General features: G+C 42.1%; 1 protein-coding gene across 4 annotated transcripts in view; it reads right to left on the reverse strand.

Moving 5' to 3' along the window:
* Window positions 1–22,830, reverse strand: part of Sptbn1 (spectrin beta, non-erythrocytic 1) — a 186,821-nt gene that overhangs the window by 78,402 nt on the left and 85,589 nt on the right. Inside the window, exon 1 of one of the 4 annotated variants that reach the window (XM_047523353.1) lies at window positions 20,318–20,807. The exons of 2 other annotated variants lie outside the window; for them this stretch is intronic. In XM_047523353.1, coding sequence (XP_047379309.1) covers window positions 20,318–20,426 — 109 coding nt within the window. In that variant the 5' untranslated portion in view covers window positions 20,427–20,807. Of the gene's footprint in view, window positions 1–20,317; window positions 20,817–22,830 lie in introns of those variants that run through there. One more of the 4 variants, XM_047523354.1, reaches the window with a different exon arrangement.

Below are 22,830 nucleotides of genomic sequence, written 5' to 3' on the forward strand. Positions count from 1 at the left end.
TCTGTTAAAGTAACACCAATTTTGAAAAATTTAAAGGACATTTCCATTTGAGGGGAAACACACAATTCAATTTTATTTGATGACAGAACTGAGGTTCCCATCAGGTCTGAGCCTGATGGGAAGTAATACAAAGGACACTCACTGGAGAATGAATTCTCTCTGGGCACTGCGAAAGGTCATACGTGAACTGCTGTCTTCAATGAGAACTCAAAAATAGATAAAACACCACCCTGAATTTTCATATCTTTCTTCTGAAGAATAATAAATGAATATTTAGCCTTTTACAACATTCATACATGGAATAAGGTAAACGAATGCTAATACTTCCTTTTTTAAAAAATTTTTTGGAGTTGTATATGGACAGAATGGCTTTTTTTTTAAAAATGTGGTGCTAAGGATGGAACCCAGTGACTCTCCCGTGCTAGGCAAGCGCTTTGCCACTGAGCTACAGCCCCAGCCCCCAATACTGCCTTTTAATGGTTTGGAACTGAGGACATTAATAAAAAAATAATAAGTGACGTTTACTGAGGTCTATAGGATGCTGAAAGAGTAGTTTCCAACCATCTTTGCATCAAGGAATACAAAAGGAGCAAAACAGAAGCTTATACATGAAATACCTTCTCACCTGCATGTTGGACAGAAAAACTCCCATTTTAATATCCTTTATTTACTAATGTTCCACCTCAAATTTCATCTACAGGAAAATCAAATTCCATTCTTAAAAAGTTTGGTTTTTAAATTGTACTAAGTAATGGGAACTAAGGACAGGTGCAGTAGTTTCTAGTTTACTGAGACACTAACTTCCTCAATGGGTAATTTACAGTATAGAACAGGTGCAAAAGAGAGGGCCAGGCAAAGCACTGTGGGACACTGACCAGAGGTGAGTCAAGGAGAGCTTCAGAGCTAATGTCTGAGTCCAGGTGACATCACCAATCAATGGCAGGGATAAGACCAGAGACCAGTGGGGGTGGATCTACCAATGCTTGAGCTACCCATGTGAGAAGCACTCTAGATGTGATCCCAAATGACGGAGGAATTAAATCATCTCTCACCTCCACCCACACATACTGTAGGTTTACTGAATGATAACCAGGGCCAGGCGCTCTTGGAAGCACTTCACTAAGACTCATTTAATTCTCACAAGCACTGTGTGAGGTAAGTATTCATATACCATCAAACATCTTGCACAAGATCAAATGAAGTGATTTGCCCAGTCACAAAGTAGGCACAGTCTCAGGAGTGTGACACTGAAATCCCCAACTCTAAAGAGTTCTACAATAACAAGGACTTGGGTGCAACTGAGATGAAATGGGGTTTGATTTTGAATGCTGAATAAAGTCCCTGCCACCCTGCTGTCCACAATGGGCACACACTGAATTCAACCTCTTAAAAAGTTCTGCAACCAATTGCAGAAGTCCTCATGAGAAAAAATCTTCTGAACTCCCAATTGTTCTTTCTAGTCCATCGGGTTCACCCTTCCAGTCCCATCAAGGGAGATGTTCCTCTTGCTGGTCTGGTACCCAAGAGGCTTGTATTTACCCTGCAATATTCAAGGAGCCCTTGCTTACAGTCAACACACATCCAGACCCAAGACTGGTATCTTCAAGAGTTACCATTAGCCACAGCGAAATATCCCTTACTCTCTCTTCCACCCAAACATCTACCAAAATAATTTTTAGATTCTGGAACTACTGACTCAAGAAAACTAGCTTTATCATTGTTCTGCCATCATATTTTTAAATGAACAGACGAAACAATTTACTACTGCATCTGTTTAAAACAAACATAAGTATAGACTGGAGGCTATGAGCAGGTCTAAGGTTACACATAACCAGACTTCCAGATTTGTTTTCCTTTACCTTGGTTTCCAGGGCCACCAGTTCTTGGCCCTGAAAATTACAGGTACCCCATGCATCAAACCAGAGCAGCATGCCTGCAGTCAAGGAAGAGTGAAACACCTATTGTATGGAATGGGGAAAGTTCTTCATTAGGATTCCGAGGCAAGCAGAGTGATTAATTAATAAAAAGTATAGCTTGGGGTAATTAGCAGCAGCAACAAAAATGTTTAGCTGAGCTTCCTCTTTTTATCTTGAGGCAATTCCTATAGACAGATGCTTAGGATTAGTGAAGTTTAATGAGACCGGCAGTGGCTGCCTAATTAGTCAGTGAGGAGGAAGCAGTCAGTAATGACAGGGGGAAAGGCTTTTACCCCTGTTATTAGTTTAGGCCTAGGACAGCATTTCTTCGACTGGGCTATACACTCAGCCTCAAAGTGGTCCCTAGGCAAATAAAAAGTTAAAAAACAAAAACAAAAACACCCCCAAAAAAGAAATCAAAGCATGAGAGCTGGGCTTCCTGAGGGCTGGCTCTCCCGTCTAGAGTAGAACCATACTGTATCAGCACTAGGGCTGTGGCAGCTCAACCCCAGCCACAGCTCTCCTGAAAGCAACACCAAATTCTGTGGCACCAGAGAATACCTGTGTCCTGGGTGGGCAGGACAGCTGCCACCTTATGTGGTAGAAAATGAAAGGTGCCTGCTGAAGGAGCCAGAGGCCTCTGAACATTCCTGGCTTCCTGAAAGTTTCAGGTGCTAATCCATATATAGTTGGTTCTACCTTTAATCTCTACCACTTGACACATCCCTAGGAAAAACGAGATCTCCTCCTTATGCAACAAGAGTCACTCCACAGTAACCTTCAAATGGAATTTTTCTCTGAAGAAAAAGAGCCAGGCCACCCATCACTGTCATGAGGACGTTCCCTCTGACTATTTGGAAGTATGAATTTTTCAGCACTGGCTTCCTTCCCTACAAAGGTCAGAGGTTGTCAGAACCAGCCCAGAAACCTCTTCCACCTGTGGCTGCAATGTAAATGAAACTAAGCCCCGGTTAATTTTTTACAGAAGGAAGGCCATCAGGTTGGCCCTAGACCAGAAAGCAGGTCTCAGCAGCAGTTTTGCCCTGGGAATGAAGAAAGGAAACACTTAAGCTCAGCATAGAAATCTGAATTTAGAATCTGTTTCCAAAGTCAACCGAGTTGACTGCTGTAGGCTACTTACTTCTACAGTTTTGGGATCTCACTGTAACACTGGACTTTCTGGCAAGGTCTGACAAACAATACTGTCATTTTAGTCTTAACACATTGGCTTAAACCAGTTCCCACATTCTCATCAATTCTGTAAGACATGCATTCTACCTAAACCCAAAGGTCAATAGTTAGGAGTTTCTGGGACTCACAAAGGTACTCTTCAGAACTCCATTCAAGCAGACAAACCTTCGCAATTCAAAGGCAGGATCAAAGAGCACGACTGATTTCCCCTGATGTGCCCCACCTGCAGCCATGTGCTTAAGTTTCTAAGAAAGCAGGGAAATTGTTCTCTGGTACCCCTACACCTGAGTATGTCACAGGTTGAAGGCATTGTGACCAATGTGCTTGTCATTGGTCCTTCTACATTTTATATCCACTGCAGCTCAAAGTAAAAGTAAAGGAGACCACTGGAACTATATAAATCTACAATAAGCTTCATTCTCAAAAGAGAAATGGGAATATATAACATACACATTAATGTAAGAAAATTTTTCCATGGCAACCTCAAAAGAAAATTTCTTGAAAAAAAAAAAAAAAACGCATAGCAGTGACAAGGCATCTTTCAGTCTGCAACATCTGTCCTTCCTGAGAAAGGTACTCACATTTTTCCGGATAGAGAAACCAAAGAGAACAAACCCAGCATTCTCTAACCCAGAAATCCTATGATAAGCCTGTGATCTGAACTGTCTGAGCAGTAGGCTTTTCATCATATATACAAACAAAAAACACCACCAGGAGACACCTGCCCAGGTCAAATCATTTCTGGAACTAGGCAGGGAATAAACAATAAATACAAATAATTACTTTGCCTCTCTGATGCCATATTTAGAATGGCCAATAAGTAAAACGAAGCTTGTGGTTTTAGGGTAATAACAAGAAGTGTGGATGCAGTGGTGCTCCCTTACATTTTTTAATTTTAATTATTTTTATTTTTTGTACTGGGGATTGAAACCCAAGAGTGCTCTACCACTGGGCTACATCCCCATCCTTTTTATGTTATTTTGAGACAGGATCTCTCACTAAATTACCTAGGTTGGCCTTGAACTTTTGATCCTCTTGCCTCAGATGTTTGGCCCTTTTACCCCCTTGAAAGCTATTTTTAGGCCTGCCATGGGGAAACTCAGAAGATGGCTAGAAAAAAAAAATGCAAATAGCAGCTAGGATTCTTTACTTATACCAGGCTGCAGCAGCAACACCAGAATTGATATTATCTACTTTATTTGTACATGGACACACCAACAAATAGTTCAGCAGCCAAAAATACCTAAAGTTGAGAAAAATCAGCAAACTCCAAGAACCAGAACTTAAGAATGTGTTTGTCTGTTTTTTCCCCATATTCTTATGTAATGCTAACATCATCTTTGACAATTGCTCGACTTACCTTCTATGAAGTCAATGCCTCGGGAGTGAAGACCATACTTTAAACTCCAAAATTCTACTTCAACAGTAGTACCCTTCATTCTAGGTCCTGTACCAATGATTTTCTATACTGGTGAACACAGACCAAAAGAATGTATTATCAGCTGAGCCCATTTATTCTGTCAGAACCACCAAAGCAGACATCAAAGGAAGAAAGTAAGGTCTTCCAAGATGAGGCAAGTCTTGAATTTTACATGCCATTTACAATCCTGCCCTTTGCCACTGCCTCCAATTATGAGTGAGTTTGAGCAAACCCTTTAAGGTTGGAGCAAAATCAGGAATTTCTATCTCTCAGCAATCACTTTTGCCAAATCAAGGTTGTCCAGATCCTAACAAAATGCTAATGTGATAGTTACAAAAGCACAGACATAGCAGTTTAGGTGTTTTCTTTTTCTTTTTTTGGCGGTGGGGGGTGGGGGGACCAAGGATTGAACCCAGAGGTGCTCAACCACTGAGCTACATCCTCAGTCTTTTTTCATGTTTTATTTAGAGACAGGGTCTCACCTTGCTTAAGGCCTCGCTAAGTTGCTGAGGCTGGCTTTGAACCTGTAATCCTCCTGCCTTGGCTCCTGAACTGCTGGAATTTAGGTGTTTTCATAAATTACCATACAGAAATGCCCTTGAGGGGCTGCACGGCAAAATGGCTAAGAAACCAGGGTCCCAAAGCCTAGGTTGGAATTTCAGCTCTGTCGTTATTAGTTAGGCATCTTTGGGCAAAGTATCCTTTGTGCTTCAATTTCCTCATCCTCAAAATGAAGAAAACACCACACAGGGAAGTTGTGAGGAGCATATGGACCAACACTGCAAAGTACTGAGAACTGTGCGTGCAGAAGGGGACCTACGTTCCTGCTCTCTGCGTAAGGACGTGCCTTTTCTTTCCTTTTTCAGTCCCTGGAAGCCCTTCAGTTTCCCCATATGGCTCATTCTGTGAGTTTAGAAAACCAGAAGTAAAGTGTCTGTGTGTGTATGTGTTTTGCAGTGGGCATCTACCCATCTGAGCTTTATAGGAGCATTCGGAGACATTAAAGTGCTCATGGTACAGTCATGCATTTATTTGTGGGAGTGTCTTCAAATTTGTTATCAGATGACCAACAGTCCTTTCTAACAAGCAAGAGAACTGAGATGCAAGTCACTTGTCAAGGTCATTTTGCCAACATCAGATGCTAAGCAGCTGATTCCCTGGTCATGTGCCAAGATTAGCTATTTGTTGGCTTACAAAAAGGAAGCAAAAATCCCAACAAATAAAAGCATAAATAGTTGAAATGTAAGAAAAAAAATGCCCAGGTAATGCTTAGCTATTACCCCAATAATGCTCCATGATTTTGAGACTCCCTCTGTTCATATCTCACGATAACTACCACCTCATAAACTAATCCTCCAAAATGCCTTACAGTATGCTTAGCACTGTAACCTGCTCACGATATCTACTATGCTTGTTAAATGTTGACTGAATGGGTAGATGGGTTTGATGGCTTCTTCAGAAATCTCATATCTATAAATGTGTTCTAAAAAGCTACCCTGCCTTAATCCACAGCACTTATTCTTGGTTAATTAAGAGGTACATGCTAGTGTTCCAACAGTCAGTCTGCAATGGAGCATCAACTAAAGCACATTACAAGTAACTGGCTTGGAGGCTTTGTCAGTTGGGTTTTGAGGACAAGATCTAGAAAGCACTACTAAAGTACAGAGTGAAAAAACTAAAGCAACTAAAGTCAACAGCTCTCTTCCTGGGTCTAAATATACCTGCCACCAACATTTTAGCTTTAAAAGTCATTAACACAGCCAAGACAGCAGAACAGGGATGAGGATTGGGACGACACAGGAATAAAACACAGTCTTAAACAATTCTGGGTACTGTCCTAAGTACCCACCTATGAAACATGTTTCTCTTATGCTACAGGTTAATTTCTGTCTCAGGAGAAAGGAAGATAAGGTTCTTATGATTGTCTAAGCAGAGGCATGTTGGGACACAGCTTTCCAAATGTATGTAAACACATACATGGTTTCAGAGGTTTGTGGGACTGATTCAAATGAGTCCTTAATACCTTGAAGTGGAGCCGTCATGCAGTCTGGCTGCCACTGACTCACCACTTCATTGAATCGCAACAGATATTCTAGTTGCAAGTATTTTATCTAGCAGCCCAAATCCAGAGTCTTGCAATCACTGCCAGTGTGTATACATCCATGTCTCTATGTTCAAAGGATCCCAATTCACCAATCTTCAGAATCACCTCAATTGAGGCTATAGTATGACTCAAATTACATCACCCAAATATCTTAACTGCATTTAAGTGAATGTCAGTTCTGCCCTTGAAGATATGCAGGGGTAATACTCAGTCCTCTAAAGCTATGCTTACAGTATCAAAGATAAGCAAATTAGCTGATGGCATTGTTTTTAATGGAAGGATTTACTCATCAATAGCAACAGCTTTATCAGAAACTGACATTTGAGAAACTTGAGTGGTGTGCCTTGTTTTCCAGCTGTTTATCCATTCTGTTGCTGGGTGACTTTTTTTTTTTTTCCTTGCAGTACCGTGGGATTGAACCCAGGGAGCTCTACCACTGAGCTACATTCCCAGCTTTAGGTTCTTGCTCAGTTGCCAAGGCTGGCCTTTAACCTGCAACCCTCCTGCCTCAGCCTTCCAAGTTGCTGGGATTACAGGAATGTGCCACCATGCCTGCCTAAATTTGGCACTCCTGAACACTTGTGACTTTCACCAATCTCTAGTAAGAATGATCAAAAATACACAATTCTTTGGGTTTAAAATGAAAATTAAAATCAATACAATCTCTACACAGGCTGATGGATGTGTACACCACACCTTGCTCTGTGTCTCCACCTATTTACAAAATGCACTTTCAGTTTGAAGACATACTGAAAACATACTGAAAGCTCCCACTTGCAGTAGTCTCCCAATTTGTCACTTGCTGCCTAATCCTCTCAGGGGACATCTCACCTCTGTGAGTCTCAGGTTCTTCAATTTTCACAGCAGACAGGACCCCATCTACTTCAGAGAGTGACTGAAAAGATATACTGTGTATCTGGCTTATGCTGAAAAGCCCCCACAAACGTTTTCATACAGTCACATTCAACGCAAAAGAAGCTGCTTGTGGTTTGGCTTTTATAACACAGATACCAGCAGAGTCTAAGCAGTCTGGTGGGAAGGGCGTGACCCCCAGCTGCCCTGACTCTCACCACACCACTGGTTACTATGAGGACGGCACTGAGTGACTCAAGCAGCAGCTTCTCAGCAACTGATGATTTCTGACCCTGGGTGAGAAGAGCTGACCCCCAGAGGCAGGAGGAAGGAAACCATATGGTAAATACCACACTCTAAGAGCAGGATGCTTTTTGAACACTCAGGCTGAGGAAGTTGCTTCAAAGACGACCCAAGTAACGACCCAAGTAACCCAAGGTGGCTGCTGCTAGACAACTTCCAACTGCCGACTCCACACCCAGCCACACCCAGATCCTCCCAAGAAGATAAGTATCTCTGGAGGGGCAGTGTGGGCATGGTTTAGTGCTGGGGCTTCGTGAATGGTCAGCCAGCTGTGAGGGCAAGCTCCACACTGAGCCAGTTACTTCATCTCTCCTCATCTGTGAACAGAGATAGCTTCTCTCCCTATCTCAAACATTCTTCTGAGTTTGAAGACAGTAATGCATACAAATAAAAGCAGAGTCTGGTAAACACTCCATAAATGTTTGCTGTTGTCACTGGAATAGTGTCATTTTCCTTCATCAGCAGGTACCAGACCAGTTGAGTGAACCTGAGAACAAAGACAGCCTTAACATTTGTTCCCTCCTCCAAAAAGAATTTCTTATATTTGATTATGAATTTGTATTTTTCACAGAAGGTTCATACCATTATTTTTTATTTTAAAATGTTGATGGACCTTTACTTTATTCACTTATTTATATGCAGTGCTGAGAATCAAACTCAGTGCCTCCCACACGCTAAGCAAGCACTCAACGACTGAGCCACAACCCTAGCCCCATAACAATCGTTTTTGTAACAGATTCTCACAGCAACCACAGAGGGGTAGGGAGGGAAGGTGTTCTCCACTTACAAGGGCATAAAGCTGCCCTTTTCCTATGTACAGTCATTAAAACCCTGTTACAATAACCCTATCTATGTTCCTGTCTCGACTTGTTTGTGAGCTTCTTGAGGGCAGGGACAGAAACTCTACCCCTGTGACCCCAGTACCTAGCCAAGAACTGCAGACAGAGGCCCTTCATAAGGCAGAATATTAACCAGGGGTTGAGGTTGAGTCCTGCCAAGGACCATGAGTATTTATTTTAATGACCAGGTCTCCTGGTCCAACAGGAGTTTGGTTTGTTTTTAATGCAGAGAACCTTGACAAGTAAGCTACACTGTGAATTCCCAGTGGAGGGGGAACAAAGAGATCCCAAATCGACAGCTGAATCACTAAGTGACCTGTGCCTCTCTTTCCTCTTCCTGAAACACTGAGCAGAAAGCAGAGGTGTTCCTTATCAAACAAAGAGGGAGCAGACTCAATGACATAATTTATGATCTCATGGGAAAATGAGGTAAGAAAAGTCATTTTGGAATTACTTGAGGACAATAACTAGTGAGATGGGTATCAGCTGGGCGCTGAGCTGGCCTCCCCATCGGACTCCAGCACACCAGTTGGATACTAACAAAGGGGCTAGCTAGCTCCCAGTCCTTTCCTATGCCCTTCACCTGGGGCTTAAGTCCAGCAGGTCACTGCCCTAGTGCCCCTCCAACTCCAACCCCTTCCCCCAAAAGCCACATGAATTTACCACCCTGATAAAAATGATAGTATGTGGTTCTGTGGACAAGTACTGGAGTCAAGCTGGCTATAGTCAAGCCCAGGACTGAAAAAGTGTAACTTTGAAAAATTGCTTCTTTGTATTTCCAGTGAAAAAAATAATCTATCTCAAAATTGAAATCATATATATTTGCAGAGGAAAAAACAATTTAAAAAAACATTTTTTTTTTTTTTTTAAACTGGAGTGGGGCCTGGGAAGGACCAAGACTTGGGAAGTAGTTCTTGGGCCAAAAGTAGTTTTCCTCCTGATAGTCTTTTCAGTTGAAAAGGCCAAGCATATTAATATGTTATCTAAATTTCTGAGGCCAAGCCCTCTATTTGCTCGGAGTGTTATTTAACTGCCTAGCTTCTAGAAAAAGTATTGCTCATGCTGGATCTATATGAGCAAGGACACATTTGCAGTTAGAAAAGCTGTATTTGCTTTATGGGTCACGCAATGTAATATGTGAATGGTTACCACAACTAGAAAAATGGATCCCAGTTTCCTGGGGTATATGTTTTACTTTTTTTTTTTTGCTATGTAACTAGATTACATTAGTGTAATCCTTAAACTGTCTCATCTAACTACTCTTAACCATTCCACTCAGAAGAAAGAAACAATGAGAGACAATCTAATGTCTAATTCCTAGGGAGTTACTTCTACTCTCCAAGCACTTTAAGTACTTACTGTGTGGGGACTTCCCTTCCTCCATCCCCAACAAAGTTAAGGAAGTTCCCCCAAGACCCTGTAGAGTTCTAGGGAGTCCATTCACAGGAGATCCCTAAGACAGAGTTATAAGAAAAGCGGGTTGTCACTAGGTTCACATCAAATTTCTTATCAGAAATGAAACAAGTTCAGCCTAAACCTTCCCTGGAGTTATCATATGTCCACATCATAGAGACACATTCATTATCAAACATGATTTATTCTTTCATTCGACACAGTATTTGTGAAGTAGCCACCTCTCTATTCTTAGGGGAGAAGTGGTATTGGGAGGAGGATCAGTTAACTGACTTTAAAACAACTACCTGTGCATTACTGCTTCCTTTACTCACTCAACCATCCCCCTAACCCAGAGACATTTATTTGCGTGCCAAGTTCTAGGAAAGAATACAGAGATGAGCAAACACACACGATGTCCTCTTGGGAGTTCATAAATCTTTACGGTTATACACATTATTAAGTACCTTCATATATAACTAGGGTGCCTGGATTGAGAGAAATTCCCAAGAGGTGGAACATTTGGTGCCAAAACCCAAAAGTTCTCTGGCAAACCAAAATGAGTTGGTCACCCTACTAATACAATATACCTAATTTAATCTCCATAATCACCCCAAGAGCTATTGATTCCTCCTAGTGGAAGAAAATGAGGCTCAGGGAATCCTGGTCAGTGTGCTTTGCAGTACCCCATGTTTCTGAAATGAGATATAATTCCCTGGACAGCCCTCCTCACCACTACCACCAGGTTTTGAATCACTCTCTTCCACCCTCCCCTGGCCTCCACCACAGATTTCACAGCTGAGATTTCATCTCTGCAGTTGTTTACAGATAATGCATAATCTCCCCTCTAACACTATAAGACTGAATTTCAGTACATTGTTTAAATCTCTGTAGGAATAAACGTCTCCCTCAATAGAAATCAGGGCACCAGTTTCAAGCACCAGAAACACACTTTGCATTAGATTTATATTCACATCTGGGATATTATACACTCAAGCTAGTGATCTACGGAAACTCACTGGCATTTAACAGTTCAACAGACTACAGACTTTCAAAAGATGCTGTATTCTTTAAAATAGACCTTCAAAAATAAAAAATAAAAACAAAATAGACCTTCCAAGTTTTCTTACTTAAAAGAAACCTAACTAAAAAATGTGGTGGCAACACTTCAAGATATTGTTTTCTACCATTTTTTGCTATAACCACCAATTACATATATCAATGCTACCAAAGTACTACGATTTAAAGGATCTCAGGCAAACACACACATACACTTGCAATTGATCTGTGCTTAGAACGATCTCCACTCCAAAATTCCATTGCAATTGTGCTCTGGGGGAGAGAGAGGGTGGACTCACCCAAATAACACAGACTATGTCATTTCCTTGCCACCAGAGAAGAACAGAGCCTCCAGACTTTTTATTTATGTTTTGCTCACATTCTTCATGAATAGTGTGTCTCCGCGATCCTTAAATTAACTTTCCACTTGCATCATTTCAGCATTAAAAAGGGCCTATAAGGCCAGACCCTTCACAAAGCCTTTGTGAAACCAAATATAGACCAGCCTGTGTCTCCATGCTACTGTGATTACTGTATTTGCTACTTAAAGGTCTTGTGCCTCTTGAAAACTGGGTTGGGGGAGAGAAAGGCTAAGAAAGGCCTTTCAAAAGCAAACACAGTGGAGGCATTCAATGTCTCCATGGAGGGCGGTCAAGGCTAGTTTGGACACAGTAGTGCTCTCTGACAAAGGCAGCTCTCTAATCTAGGGTGGGATGCTCTGGCTTCAGCAGTAACTGCTCCAGATGCTTTTCATGCACCTGGCAGAGGTACCACCACTGCGACCTTCAATCTACACCAAAAGTCACCTGGCCCAAGTGATAGTCATCAGATTCATGTTCTTTCTAAAGCAGAAAGGGGGTGTTTCAGTCGAGCGCATTTTCAGGCAAACCAAACACTCTTCTAACCCAGTGAAGGAAACCACACCCAGAGGTTTCAGGAGTGGGGGTTGGGGCACTCCACTGAAGTTCAGAAGACTCACTGTCCCCCAACCCCCCGTCCTTGCTTTGCCATTTAACCAGGACTCACAATAACAATGGTTTGCTGTGGATCAATGAGCATTCACTTATGTACCAGCAACAGTACAACCAAATACAGTTCCTACAGAGAATCTCATCTGATTCTTAGAAGAATCTCATTACACAAAATTTATATTAACACCCATCCTAGAGATGATGAAAAGGCTAAGACTGGTAAATAAATTGCTCTGATTTGCAAAAAGACAGAAATAACCACACATTAAGTAAAAAGCCAGGTGTAGTGGTAATTCCAGGGGCTTGGGAGGCAGAGGCAGGAGGATCACAAGTTTGAGGGTGGCCTCTACAATTCAGCGAGACACTGTTTCAAAATAAAAACAACTGGCTGTGTAGCTTCATGCTAGTGTTCCCAGTTTTAATCCCCAGTATAGCAAAGAAAGAAACAAACAAAAAACTTTAGTCATTAGTGTTGTTAAAAAAAAAAAAAAAAAAAGCCTAGGCAAAACAATCTACACAATGATTATAATAGTGTTAAACTGTATGTACATATATAAATATTAATAGAAAGTTAAAATTTGCTGGTATTGTAGAATCTCACATAAACCATTCTTTCATTTTTCTTTTGAGGATGTCATAATACTGCTAGTATAATAAACATTAAAAAGTTTGGAATAATATAAAGGAACAGCTAAATATTTAATAATTGTCCATTAATAACCTTCGAACCAGCCTTTCAAAGACCATCACCCTCAATCACCTCCTGACTTGCTACAGCTTCTGCTGTCAACCCCTCCCCATCAGGGAAGATCTGGTGAGTTGGCAATCAAGACCAGGGGTCACTTACCTTCCCCAGCCTTTTCCCTCTTCTCTAAGGGGCAAAAACTTCAGACAAGTTTTAACAGGTGCTTTTTCTCCCCTACCTGATCAATACCGGTCATTTTAGATTTTTACTTGCAGACTCTGAGGAAATGTTCACTTATCAAAGAACAGATATTTAGTGCATTTCAAATCCACTTTTATCACCCAAACCCAAAGGCAATGTTGGATAAGTATGATATGCATGAAATGAAAATGGAAAGAAATCTAACCAACTGGAAGAACAGCATCATTGATTTAACGTAGGTTGACTCTATTAACATGAAGCCTGAAGTAAGGTGGTATTTTTGCTTTATTTCTTTAAAATAGTTTAAGGACCAGGATGTAGCTCACTGGTAAGAGTGCCTGCCTAGCATGTGCAAGGACCTGGCTTCCATCATCAGCAGTACACAAAGTTTAAAAGTATTTAAAAGGTTTAAATCATAAAGCAGGTATGGATACCTCTATTTCCCTGGATACCATCTTGTAATTCTGGAAGAATTCAGACAAATTAGTCCAGAGTACTTTTGTAATTCTGTTAATAACAAAGGGATAAATGTAAAGAAACTTTTTTTTTTTTTAAACCTCACAGATTTCTACAACTACAGAATTGCCAAGTAGGAAAATCTTAGCCAAATTCTAGTAAGACTTAAAGTGAGGAATTAGTCAACCATGCTTTAAAGCCCTGTAATACTAAACTTTTTTAAATTAACTTTTATACATTTGCACTCAAGATTTTTTTTTTTTTTGGTAAGGAGGATTGAACCCAGGGCATCTTAATCCCTGAGCCACATCCCCAGTTCTTTTTTATATTTTACTTAAAGAACAGGGTCTCATTGAGTTGCTTAGGGCCTTGCTAAACTGCTGAGGCTGGCTTTGAACTCACAATCCCCTGCCCTCAGCCTCCCAAGCGGCTGGGATTACAGGCATGCTCTACCATGCCCAGCAAGATTATTTTTATAATTAATTAAAAATAATACACCTTACTTTAAAATACCCCCTCCAAAAAAACCCTACTACATTTAATATGAATGATGTATAAAATATTAAACCTCAGAAAGCCTTTCTGGGACCATTTCCTTCTTTGTTCACAGGAGTAGAACCCTGGGCAGTAGAGATTATTTCCAAGGCAGTGCTTCTTAAACTAGAATATGCATGAAAACACTTGGGGATTTTGTTAAAATGAGGTTCTGACAAAGGTCTAGGGTGGGGCTGAGGAGCTGCATTCTTGATAAATCCCAGGTCACCTAGAGAACACACCAAACAAGAAGGTTCTAACTGCCTTTGTAGTCCAAAATTCAAGGATATCATGTTTCCAGGTTTCTCAGCCCAACAAATGCAGCATGGGCCTTCTGCCTCCTAACCACAATTCAGGAGTCAGATGAATCTTTCTTTAAAATTATAGAAGAAAAGAAGGGGTTCAAACAAGTCATTTAAAACCCTCTAGTAGCTTCCCACTGAACTGATTTAGCAGCCCAGCATCTATCCAGAACCCCTCCTACCACTCTGCAGTGGCGCTCCAGCCAACCTCCACCTGACTGAACTCCCCCACCTGGTCCCTGCCCCTAGACTGGAACAACTTTATTTGCTTGCTTCTACTCCTTGGTCAGCTCAGCCAACATTTCAGCATAGTTCAAACAAGTTCCACACACTTCTAATCAGAGGACCACTGTTCAATGAAAAGCAGGTAATCAATAGACATGTTAATAAAGAAAAAAACTAAAGAGCAAGCTCTGTGTTAACTACATTTTATTTGCCTTTTAACAAATAGAGTCGCTTCTGCATCTAAGATAGGTTATATCTTACCTTACCCAGTCTTTAAGCTTCCAGATGTATGATATGTAGGAAAAACAAAGAAATACTGGAATTGTAACAAAATGTCATGTGTGAATAATCACTGGAAAATGACCAAGCACTGAAATGTTCAATCTTTTTTTTTTAACCTAAATATATATTTTAGTTGTTGATAGGCCTTTATTTTTATTCATTTATTTAAATGCGGTACTGAGAATCAAACCCAGTGCTTCACACAGGCTAGGCAAGTGCTCCACCACTAAGACAAAACCCCAGCCCCCAAACTTTCAATCTTAAAGGGAATGCAACCAAGCAGGGACTCTGATCCTTGCTCCCTCTGGCAATGTTTAGAGTAAGTGGTATGAGAAATGAACCACAAAAGAATGATCCTGCTGAGCACTACAGCACATGCCTGTAATCCCTGCAGTTCATCAGGCTGAGACAGGAGGATCTCAAGTCCAAAGCCAGCTCAGAAATTTAGCAAGAACCTTTCTCAAAATAAAACATAAAGAGGCTGGGGAGATAGCTCAGTCGGTAGAATGCTTGCCTTACAAGCACAAGGCCCTGGGTTCGATCCCCAGCACCCAAAAAAGATTAAAAAAATTAAAAAAAAAAAAAAAAAACCATAAAAGGGCTGGGGGTGTGGCTCAGTGGTTAAGTGACCTGGGTTCAGTCCCCAGTACCAAAAAAAATAAGGGAAGATCCTGATACACAACTGCCCAGTTGAAGAAACAAGAGAGCTGGGTCTGGAGGGTAGGGAAATAAATGGAGGACAGGCCTAGTGAATCTCAAGTTCCACCGGAAATGCTGGCTGGACTCAAATCCCAATTAAGTCAAAACCCTAAAGATTTTGCAAGGAGAGCTCTTACGGAGCCTGGCTTTAGGTACAAGGCAGAAGCAGGAGGGCACTTAGGAAGCCAGAAAAAGACAAAACAGAGGAAGAGGCACTGGAGCTGTGAACAGCTACAGCTACCTTTTGGGCTGAGAAGAGATGATGATGTGGAATGGTCATCCAGGAAGTTTTCCGGCTTTCTATAAACCAGGAAGTCTACAGTCCCATTATTTCACTCCCCTAACAGAAATGGTATCTGTAAGGCCAGTATCTATCAACCTCCCTTCTGACATGTCTGGCCTCCAAAAACCCTTTTAACACTCTTTCCAAACATCGAATAAAAGGATTTAAGTTGAATGAACCGGTGTTCCCTTGACTGCTGGTGTTCCTAGCCCACCAAATCTGAGCAGCTTTCTGAACACACTGATTTCCCACATCAGCAGAATGTTTTCCTGATAACTGGGCAACAAGTGCCACGGCCCATATCTAACCCACACTATGTGGTACCAAATTCAGTCAGAAAGTCTGGATTATGGAGAGCTAGCCTCATTCTGACTGATCTTAATCCAATTATCTGTTTCTTCATAAAAAGAGAAAGACTATCCACTACACAGGATTATTTGGTATTAAGGAAATGCACATTTATTTATGATTTACTAAGTACTAGATCCCATGAATAATCTCATTTAATTAAGCAAGATGATATATGTTAAGATGCTATACTTAAATATAATAATTACTATATCGTTTAAAAAGGATTCTGATTCACAAATCTGATAGAAACTAATTTTGAGCTCAAGTTGGTAAACTGGTAAAAGGAGGTTTAATTTTGGTTTGGTATCCTACAAAGTTGGGGCTTATAAAAACCACAGTATTAGCATGCATTCAGACCAAGAGTAGGAGGGGTTTTATTTCATTAAACCCAAAAAATGTTCTTCTATAAAACTTGCTTCCACCAACTTCCCTACAGAAAAATTATTACTCATCAATTCTTTTCATTATCACAATGGAAAATATTAGAAGGTTATTACTTTCAATTTAAAAAGTTAAGAGTAAATTTTCTTCATGACAAGCAAAGGTAAACCTAGAAATCTTTCTCTAAGGCTTAGGAACTGAAGCAACACAAACATTTAGGAAGCAACAAACTAGAAATTTACTAAAAACTTAAGAATAAATGTTCTTCATTATTCATGGGTATAAAAATCAACACTAGTCTTTCCCCTAAGTATTAAGAAATTAAGAAATTAGAAGGCAACTGTCAGACTGGGGATGTAGCTCAGAAGCACAGTGCTTTCCTAGCACATGTGAGGACCTGGGTTCAACTCTCCAGAAACAAAACACACAAGAAGGCCACTCTCAGCATGTAATAAATTTGGGAATACTGCATTCTCATGACCTGAAATTCTTTACAGTCCCTCTATAATCCCAGAGTCAGGGCACTCCATGGTTCTCTCCTGTGTACTCACAAAGCCAGAAGAGCTAGAAAAACCACCTGACCACCTCCAGAAAGTTCAGATACTGAATGTCTCAGTAGGATGCAAAGACAGCAGAAAAAGTACCTTTTAATGCTCTTCAATTAGTTCTAGTTTTCATTACAAACTCACTGCTAGAGTCAATGGTATTAGTGGTCTGTGTTCAAGGTAGACAGAGAGAAAACCAGTTAGGCCCTGCTGGCCTGGAAGGTTTGACCACAGGAGTTGGAATAGGAAGTATGGGTGGGGGGCAACTTGGGGGAGTCTTTGAATGCCAAGCTAAAGAATCTGGAATTTCATTTACACAACAGGCTAGCATGACCAGTATTTTCCCATAAGGAGTTAAGCTGGCAGATGTGGAACTGGAAAGAAGGCATCATGAACCTCTGTTACTACAAACATTTTTCTAAACATATGAGGCTGAGTTTTAATATGTTTCAAGATTCTTCTTATTAAAAAAATTCCAAAAAAATTCAACTTTATAAGAAATATGAATGATTCAAATTAAGAAAGTGATATCTTAATTTTGCATGTGAAAAATGAGAGGAAAAAAGTGTGCTAGTGAATGTTAAAGCCATGGGAGGTTAAAGGGCCTGTCCCATCTTATGCCAGAAGCCCTTCTGTGATAAAGATATCACTCTATATCTCTCAATTCCTTAAGTCAATGAGGTTTTGTTTTTATCACATTTATATACTGGCCTATAAATCTCTACTCACTGCTTTATCTAAATAGACCAGACTCATTTTAACATATTTTCCCTAGTTTGAACAGTAAACCTCATTCTATGGTTCCTTCTGGAATTCTTAGGATTCAGTGTGGAAAATATTTAAAACAGTTAAAAAAAAAAAAAAAACACACAGAAATAATTTCCACAAAATTGCAGTACACTCAGGCACAGGTATTAAATTAATATAGAAGGAGGCATTAAAAAAACCAATACAGGTTCAGAGAAGCATTTTACCAATATTGGGTGATAAGTGCTAGCACAGATTATAACCAGAAGGGTATAAAAAGCATTTACGAAATTAAATCAGCAGATAGAATCTAAATGTTATAAAAAATACGCAATGAGCCAGATGCAGTGGCACATGCCTGTAATCCCAGCAGCTTGGGAGGCTGAGGAAGGAGGATCAGTTTCAAAGTTCAAAAACTTATCTAGGACCCTGTCTCAAAATAAAAAAATAAAAAGGGGATGTGGCTCAATGGTTGAGTGCCCATGGGTTCAATCTCTGATACAAAAAAAAAAAAAAAAGTGACATTTTAAGAATTGCAAATACTAAACAAAGTACCAAGCCAGGGATGGGGAGTGAGGAAAGGTTTTATCAAAATTCTCATAAGGTTGCTTAAAATGCAGTTGGGTTCCATTTCTTACTAAGGATGCTGTCAAAAGTTAGTGTTCTCTTGTGATCCACCACACTTGAAAGTAAATTCACACTTTCTCAGTTCCTGAACATAAGTGGTTTTCTGTTATAGAAATACCAGCACTAAACTTGTGCAACTCCAAACCACAATATTTAAAAAGAAAGTCATCTACAGCTAAATTAAGAGGTCAAAGGTTGTTTTTAAAAACTGTTTTAAAGTCACCACACTATGTGAAGCCCACCTCTTTTCAAGAGATTTTGAGAAAAATACACAAAATATGAGGGGCACGTAGTGATTTTCTTTTTAATTTAAATGTTTCCTTGTCCAGAGAGGACAGTTAAGACATTTCCTGTGTGTAAGCGCCACCCTGCTCAGTGAGCAGTTTACAACCACCCTCAACCCTTTTAGAATAACAGCCTTTTGTTATGGGTGGGTCTGGAGTGCATTCCTCCCCACACCTTTTTACATTTTCTCCCAGTTGGGCATTTTTGCTGAGACTACAAGGGGTGAGCTGGTTGGAAACTGGTGGTGGGTTTTCTGGTTGAGACTCCCTGTGGGAGCTTTCCCTTTGGCAGAATGACATTAAAAAGTAGGGAGTCTGGGCCATGGGAAGAGGGGAGCTTTCTCAGACCCTAAAGCTGCGGGGCTGCTAACATAGGCTAAAGAACAAACATTCCTCTATTTTATCACTTGCAAGTTCCCCTCACCTAAGTTTTTAAAAAGGTAAATCAAGAAGAATGAACCAAAAACACAACCATTTCCAAGACAGAATGAAGTTACCTCTCAGTTAACTGCCAAAGGAATACAGCACAACCTAGCAAATGTTTAAAATCATGTCCTGTGTCTACCTCTTGTTTTCCAAAAATGTGTCATTACTGTCAACTATGTCACAAGACAAATAAACCAATGAATGAAATATATCCTCACCCTCTTCCTAATGAAAACATTCTAGGACTGAGCCGCTTCCTTCCTTTCTCCTCCTCACAGGAACCACATCTTTACCACCAAGAAGAGTTAAAATAAGAAACACAGTCTTTGAGTACTACTCTTTACAGTACTAGAGCCATTCCCCACCCCATTACTGTTTCCAGGGGTTTCCAAATCGAAGGAGCTGTTTTCAGTTATGAACCTTTTTACATGTATAAACTGAGATCCACTGGCCAGGGCCTGCTGGCTGGTCAGCGACAGCCATGGGCTGCAGACAGGAATACACAGTACTCTCAAGCAACACAGGGTCCTGCTCTTTAAAATATGTACAGCAAAATATTGGATGCATTCACTTCTCTGAGCTTGATAGAGTCGCCAAGAAACCTGTAATTGATCCAACTAATCCAACCCATAGCACTGGAATGACAATAACTGGCTTTTATTATAAATTACATAGCCCACTAAACTGATGGGAAGGTTCTTCCCCAACACAATACATCAAAAGAGTTAAAATTAAGCTTAGGAATCAAAACTGTAATTTACTGATGGCTTAGGAACAAAAAGACCACTCCCTCCTCCCCTCTATTGTTCTACAGGACTGGGTCTCGGGTAGTGCACTTTACACCTTTAAGGCTTCCCAGAGGTAAGAGGCTGGGGGCTGGGAGCCAGAGGCGACCCGGAACCAAATACTTGCATGCTAATGGATCTATTAGCACCGATCTCCTGAGATAAAAAGACAACTAAGAGAAAGGAAGAAAATGTGGGTGTAGTGGCAGCTGATACCTGACAACCAAGAGCTAAAAGGGATCTGGAGAGAGAAGGACTCCAAATGGTGGCTTTTTTGAAAACCAGTGTGAGCAACTGCCGCCTGAAGTCGTGAATGGGTGCTCGCAGTCAACCAGAGGCTTTGGGGCCGTGCTGAGCGGCTGCAAGTCTTCATTAGGGTCAGGTACTATATGGCAGAAATAAAGCCTCAGAACCCACGTCGATCCGGCCCCACTGGGGCCTCAGGAAAGGTGCTTACCTTGGAGCTGCTTGAATCTCCCTTCCAGCTGGTTGTAGTTGTACGGCACCTGCCCTGTGTATGCAGGCGACAGCGGCCCAGAGATGCTGGAAGTCCTCTGCAATTCCATTATGCCCGACGTAACGCCCGGGCCGGCTGCACTGTGGAAATTCCGCTCCAGCCCCCTCCGATCCCCATCCAACACACAGTAGCTTCCGCGCGGCTTGGCTCCCGGACCCAGCAAAAAGGGCTGAACCTCAAGAGAGTCGCATTCCGGTCGGAAATGGGTGCTGGGTGATCTGATAGGAAGTTGGTTAGAGTCCACCTTAGCTGGGCGAGGAGTTACCACTCAGGCATCTAATTCCTTGTGGCTCTCCTTCCTTCTGTGGCCCTTGCCTAGAAGCTTGAGGAAGGCACAAGTCCTACTTACAAATGTTTTAAATATGGCCAATCCTAAGCTTGCCACGGTCACCGAGCCCGGGTGCTCGCGGGAGCGCCGCACACACCTCCCTCCCGGCTGCCCGCAGCGGCCGCCCGTTTGTAATTTAATCAGGAGCCACTCGCCGTGCGCTGGGCGGTGATGTCACCTGATTAGCATAACAGCATTGTGGAGGAAACGCAGGCTGTACCACGAGGAGGGGCGCGGGGGAGGCCGGCTGGCCCGCGACCCCACGGGACCGCGGGACCCGCACGGCCCGGGTGGCCCCGCAGCAGCCGCCCCGGCCCGGGTAGCGCCGCCGACAGGCGCCGCGGTGGTACCTTCCTAAACAAAGCTGCTGGAATTACAATCTTTTGTTGCGCGCCTCATGTAACGGAAAAGTCTCCGATTACTATCTCAAGAAAAGGAGCGCACGGCCGCCGGAGGCCGCGAGGGTGGCGAGAGCCCCGCAGGTCCCCGGCCCGCGCGGCTCGGCCGCTGGGAGCGTCAGCGGAGATAACGCGGGCGGCGCACCTGGGCGCTCGGCAGCCACTGCGCGGGCGCCAACCACGCGGCCGCGGCGGCCCGCCACCGGGAAAGTTCAACAGAGTCGGTCTGGGCGCCACGCAGGACGCCGCCGGGGCAGGCGTGAGGCCGGGCCCACGGGGGAGTCTTCCCGGCAGACGGCTGCCTTCCTGGGAGGTGAAGCCGGGGGTTTCCTGGGCTAACTCGCGCCCCGTGCCGGTAATTCCAGCCAGGAGGATTTATGGGAGCACCGAGGTGCAGGGCATTGTGGGAGAAAGGTGCACAGGTAAACAGCAGCAGGAGCCCTGACCCCGGGGCTTCCGATTCCGTGGGGAGACGACGGAACAGAAATTCCCCTTAAATCCTGCTTCGAGTTGTTAAACGAGACCTCAAAACTTTTGGTTCTCCAAATTTTTTAAATCTCTCCTCACTGTTTCTCCCATCCACCTCAACCAAAAATAAACTCCTCTACGTAGAAAGTCTTAGGCTCAAAGTGTCTCCTTGGGAAATAACTGACTCTAGTCTTGCCCCCTCCCCCTTTTTTCCTCACTGAAGTTGGCAGACAACAAATTATAAATCTGGCATTCCGGGTTTAGAGCCCTGCAGCAATACTTTCTGAAAAAGGTAATTTCTTCATACCTAAAGGATTCCAATCTGCATCAAAGAGGTGGGCCCCCATCCCAGGTTCACTTTAGTCCCCAGGACAATTGTAATTCAAAGGACTGCACCTGTCCAGCGCTATAGTTAGAACAAACCCAGAGCCTAGCTAAGTGCTCAGCTTCCAATAAACCCTACTCCTGCCACACAACTGGGTTTTTAATACATTCAATATCAACCTTTGGTTTTCAGGATAAACCCAGCCAGGGTGAGAAGATATTGCTCATCATCCCAGATGTAGAGCATATTCTAAAGCTCTCTTACCTTTACCAATTCAGAATACTGAACAGGTGTTAGCCAGGAAAATGGCAAGATGCTGGATCTTAGAAGAAACACCTGACTTGGATTCCCAAGACCTGAGTTTCTAGTCCTGGCCAAGCCTCATCACCCCATGACCTTAGAAGGAAACCCTGGTTTCTTTCTAAACCCCAGCTGTCAGAAATAACTAGTGTCTATCTCTACAAAGTCACTAAAGGAATAATGTGAAAATGCCCTAAAATTTTTCACACTCTTTAAAATTGAGTATACTTTTCAGAGGGCATCTTTCCTTCTATTTCCCGCCTCCCCATGAGTACAAAGAAAAGTAGAATGTGGAATTGTCTCAATCAGAATCTTTTCAACAGGCCCTTTTTCACTATTAAATACACTAGTGAAGTGATGAGTCTCAGTGACCAGCTACAGCACAGAAAATGAGATTACAAAGTGCTTTGCCAATTTATAACATTTTATTTTTAATATTTAAGCCATTCAGTGAGGAGAGTATGAGTCACAACTGGGAATATCTCCCTTTCAGCTCCCTCTGGTATGAGGAAGTACATGAAATAGCTATCCAATTCACCAGGTTACATACAGTGTGATGGGAGAGGCTGGAACTAGTGCAGCTGTACTCAATCCTAAAAAGCCGAGGCTGAACAAACCAGGCAGAGTGAGCACA

This window comes from Sciurus carolinensis, chromosome 13 (genome assembly GCF_902686445.1).
Source record: "Sciurus carolinensis chromosome 13, mSciCar1.2, whole genome shotgun sequence".
Classification (NCBI taxonomy): Eukaryota; Metazoa; Chordata; class Mammalia; order Rodentia; family Sciuridae; genus Sciurus; species Sciurus carolinensis.